This window comes from Phaenicophaeus curvirostris, chromosome 27, assembly GCF_032191515.1.
Source record: "Phaenicophaeus curvirostris isolate KB17595 chromosome 27, BPBGC_Pcur_1.0, whole genome shotgun sequence".
Taxonomy (NCBI): Eukaryota; Metazoa; Chordata; class Aves; order Cuculiformes; family Cuculidae; genus Phaenicophaeus; species Phaenicophaeus curvirostris.
The window spans coordinates 5513971-5518470 of record NC_091418.1 but is presented as its reverse complement, the minus strand read 5'-3'; the positions used below and the strand labels follow the sequence as shown (position 1 = coordinate 5518470).

The following is a 4500-nucleotide window of genomic DNA, read 5'->3' as shown; positions in this document are numbered from 1 at the left end:
GGCCACCTGCCCCTGTGCCACCGAGGTGCCGTTACCGCGGCGCCGTTACCGCGGCGCCAGACACGCCTCACGCCAGCAGCGTGGGGGGAGACGGGGCACAGCTCGGGGGGTGTCGCCGTGCCACCAGGTGTCCCTGTGCCCCCAGGGACCGCGTGGAATCTCCGAGTTGCCCTGGTTGGAAAAGACACACGTCATGTCACATCCTCCAGCCATAAATGGTGGGAAATGGAGTGAACTCCAGCTGGAGGCCAGTGACAAGTGGTGTCCCCCAGGGCTCAGTGCTGGGTCCAGCCCTGTTCAATGTCTTTATCACTGACCTGGATGAAGGCATCGAGTGCACCCTGAGCAAGTTTGCGATGACACTAAGCTGGGTGGAAGCTGGATCTGCTGGAGGGTCGGGAGGCTCCAAAGGGATCTGAACAGGCTGGACTGCTGTCCATGTGCGTGTTGTAAGGGACTGTTACCACTGAACTGCTTTGGCTCAACATCGCTGCCAACCCCCCATGATCTCGTAAGGGATCTTTATTGCAATGAAGAGCTGATCTCGTAAGTGCTGCCAAACTGTCCCCAACGGAAAAACCATGACATCCACCCGAAGCGTGCTTATCAAGTTGCACCTGGGCATGGCAATGCCTTCCTGAAAATGGGTGGACTATTCGGGGAAATCATGGACTGGGGCAATAAATGGGGGAGCCTCTGGCTTCTTTGTTACTCAGTGGGCTCGGGGTGCTCGACTTCTTCACTGCTTGGTGGGCTTGGGGTGCTCAACTTCTTCATTGCTCGGTGGGCTCAGAGCCTCTTGATTCTTCATTGCTCGGTGGGCTCGGGGTGGTCGACTTCTTCATTGCTCGGAGGGCTCAGAGCCTCTTGACTCTTCATTGCTCGGTGGGCTCGGGGTGCTCGACTTCTTCATTGCTCGGTGGGCTCGGTGGGCTCAGAGTCTCTTGATTCTTCGTTGCTTGGTGGGCTCGGGGTGCTCAACTTCTTCATTGCTCGGTGGGCTCAGAGCCCCTTGATTCTTCGTTGCTCGGGGGGCTCGGGGGGCTCAACTTCTTCATTGCTCGGTGGGCTCAGAGCCTCTTGATTCTTCATTGCTCGGTGGGCTCGGGGTGCTCAACTTCTTCATTGCTCGGTGGGCTCAGAGCCTCTTGATTCTTTGTTGCTCGGTGGGCTCGGGGTGCTCAACTTCTTCATTGCTTGGTGAGCTCAGAGCCTCTTGATTCTTCATTGCTCGGTGGGCTCGGGGTGCTCAACTTCTTCATTGCTCGGTGGGCTCAGAGCCTCTTGATTCTTTGTTGCTCGGGGGGCTCGGGGTGCTCAACTTCTTCATTGCTTGGTGAGCTCAGAGCCTCTTGATTCTTCATTGCTCGGTGGGCTCGGGGTGCTCAACTTCTTCATTGCTCGGTGGGCTCAGAGCCTCTTGATTCTTTGTTGCTCGGTGGGCTCGGGGTGCTCGACTTCTTCATTGCTCGGTGGGCTCAAAGCCTCTTGATTCTTCATTGCTCGGTGGGCTCAGGGTGCTCAACTTCTTCATTGCTCGGTGGGCTCAAAGCCTCTTGATTCTTCATTGCTCGGTGGGCTCAGGGTGCTCAACTTCTTCATCGCTCGGTGGGCTCAAAGCCTCTTGATTCTTCATTGCTCGGTGGACTCGGGGTGCTCAGCTTCTTTGTTGCTCGTGGACTCGACCTTGTGTGTGTTGCTGCGTTTGCCTTCCCCGGTCTTCCTGGAGCTTGGAACATCATCATCACTCCGTGGCTCTGTCTTCACCATCACCTGCACCGAGACCGATCCAACGGGACATCGCTGGATTCGTGGTGGTGGTAATCAGCTGCATCTCTACCGTCTTCTGGCTTAGGGATTCTAACTTTTCTTTTGTTTTTCTCTCTGCCCTGTCGCTGTTGTCAGTTGTTAAAATAAAGCTCACAAGATTGTACGGCATCTGACTTCGTTTGTGTCTTAATCTTGGTCTCTTGGAATCATTTAAGAACCCTCCCTGATATTGGATCGGGACACGTGTGTCCCCACGTCTGTGTCCATGTGTCCCGTGTCTGTGTGTCCCCTGTGTCTGCGTGTCCTGCGTGTCTGCGTGTCCTGTGTCCTTGTACTCCCATGTCCGTGTATCCCCATGTCCATTTGTCCCCATGTCTGTGTGTCCCCATGCCCACGTCCTGCGTTTGTGTGTCCTGTGTCCATGTGTACGTGTGTCCTAGTGTCTGCGTGCCTCATGTCCCTGTGTCCCCATATCTGTGTGTTCCCCATATCTGTGTGTCCCTGTGTCCGTTTGTTCCTTTAACCCCATGTCTGTGTGTCCCTCATGTCCATGTGTCTCTGTGTTTGTGTCCCCCGTGTCCCCATGTCCCTGTGTCCCCGTGTCTGTCCCCCATGTCCATGTTCCCCGTGTCCCGTGTCTCCTCTCCATGTGTCCCCTCTCCACGTCCCTGTGTCCCCATATCTGTGTGTTCCCCAAGTCTGTGTGTCCCTGTGTCTGTTTGTTCCTCCGTCTCCATCTCTGTGTGTCCCTCATGTCCACGTGTTCCATGTCCCCAAGTCCGTGTGTCCCGTGTCCCTGCGTCCCCATGTCTCGGTCCCCCATGTCCATGTTCCCCGTGTCCCGTGCTTCCTACCTGTGTTTCCTCTCCACATCTGTGTCTCCGTGTCCCTATGTCCGTGTCCCTGTGTCCCCGTGTCCCTCATGTCCCTATGTCTCTGTGTCCCCAAATCTGTGTGTCCCCATGTCCGTGTGTCCCCCGTGCCGCATGTCTCCTATCCGTGTGTCCCCTCTCTGCGTCCCTGTGTCCCCATATCCATGTGTTCCCCATGTCTGTGTGGCCCTCATGTCCATGTGTTCCACGTCCCCAAGTCTGTGTGTCCCGTGTCCCCGCGTCCCCACGTCTGTGTCCCCCATGTCCCGTGTCTCCTACCCGTGTGTTTCCTCTCCACATCTGTGTCCCCGTGTCCCCGTGTCTGTGTGTCCCTCATGTCCCTATGTCTCTGTATCCCCAAATCCGTGTGTCCCCATGTCCATGTCCCCATGTCCCTGCGTCCCCATGTCCATGTGTCCCCCGTGCCCGTGTCCTCCGTGTCCCGTGCCTCCTATCCATGTGTCCCCTCTCCGCGTCCCTGTGTCCCCATATCCGTGTGTCTCCCATGTCCCTGTGTGCCTGTGTCTGTGTGTCCCCGTGTCTCTGTGTCCCCAAATCCCTGTGTCCCCATGTCCCTGCGTCCCCATGTCCGTGTGTCCCCCGTGCCTGTGTCCCCCGTGTCCCGTGTCTCCTCTCCGTGTGTCCCCTCCCCCCGTCCCTGTGTCCCCGTGTCCCTCTCTCCGTGTCCCCTACTCCCCGCGCCCCCTCACGGCACCGACCCCGCCCAGTCACGTGACCAGCCCCCCCCCCGCGGAGACCACGCCCACCCCCACGTGACCGCGCCCCCTCCGCGATCCCCGTTCAGCGCATGCGCATGATCCCCCCCCGCACGCACCCCGCCCCATTACGCGCCTACGCACAGACCCCGCCCTGCTAACCCCGTTCTGCGCATGCGCACACGCCACACGCCCCGCCTATGCGCACACCCCCGCTCTGCGCATGCGCACAGTGCCGCCCTAGCCCCATTCACGACCACAGACCCCGCCCCGCCACTCCCTCCCGGTCTGCGCATGCGCAGAGCCCCGCCCCGCGGCCCCCCGCGCATGCGCAGAGCCCCGCCCCCGCCCCGCCCCGCGCACGCGCAGCCGCCGCCATGTCGCACCGCGGGGACGACCCCGACCGCGACGCGGAGCCGCCCTGGTCGGCGCGCAAGATGGGGAAGTCGCTGCTGCTGCAGCTGTCGGTGCACGAGCGGGAGCTCGACCTCGTGTGCCTCGACCACAGCTACGCCAAGCCCTGGAGCGCCCACCCCGACGCCAGCGCCGCCCGCCCCGCGCGGATGCTGTTCGTGCCGCCCCGCAGGCAGCCCGGCACCGGCCCGTGAGTGCGGGGGAGGGTGGGGGGCTGTGGGGGGAGGGAATGGCGCTGGGTGGCGCTGGGAAGGGAGAGAGTGGTACTGTGGGGCTGGGGGTGGCAGGGAGTGGGACTGAAGGGGCAGAGAGTGCGGTCTGTGGGGTAAGAAAGTGGGGCTGAGGGGTCTATGAGGGGAGAGAGTGGGACTGGGGGGTCTGGGAGGGGAGAGAGTGGGACTGGGGGGTCTGTGAGGGGAGAGAGTGGGACTGGGGGGACTGGGAGGGGAGAGAGTGGGACTGGGGTGTCTGTGCGGGGAGAGAGTGGGACTGGGGTGTCTGTGCGGGGAGAGAGTGGGACTGGGGGATCCGTGAGGGGGGAGAGTGGGACTGGGGGATCCGTGAGGGGGGAGAGTGGGACTGGGGGGTCTGTGGGGGGAGAGAGTGGGACTGGGGGGTCTGTGGGGGGAGAGAGTGGGACTGGGGGGTCTGTGGGGGGAGAGAGTGGGACTGGGGGGTCTGTGGGGGGAGAGAGTGGGACTGGGGGGTCTGTGGGGGGAGAGAGTGGG

General features: G+C 61.2%; 1 protein-coding gene across 5 annotated transcripts in view; it reads left to right on the top strand.

Moving 5' to 3' along the window:
• The first annotated feature begins 3723 nt into the window (after positions 1-3723).
• Positions 3724-4500, top strand: part of KANSL3 (KAT8 regulatory NSL complex subunit 3) — a 34567-nt gene continuing 33790 nt past the window's right edge. For all 5 annotated transcript variants that reach the window (XM_069877706.1, XM_069877704.1, XM_069877705.1 and 2 more), the window contains exon 1: positions 3724-3962. In XM_069877706.1, the coding sequence (XP_069733807.1) occupies positions 3736-3962 (227 nt within the window). In that variant the 5' untranslated portion in view covers positions 3724-3735. The remainder of the gene's footprint in view (positions 3963-4500) is intronic.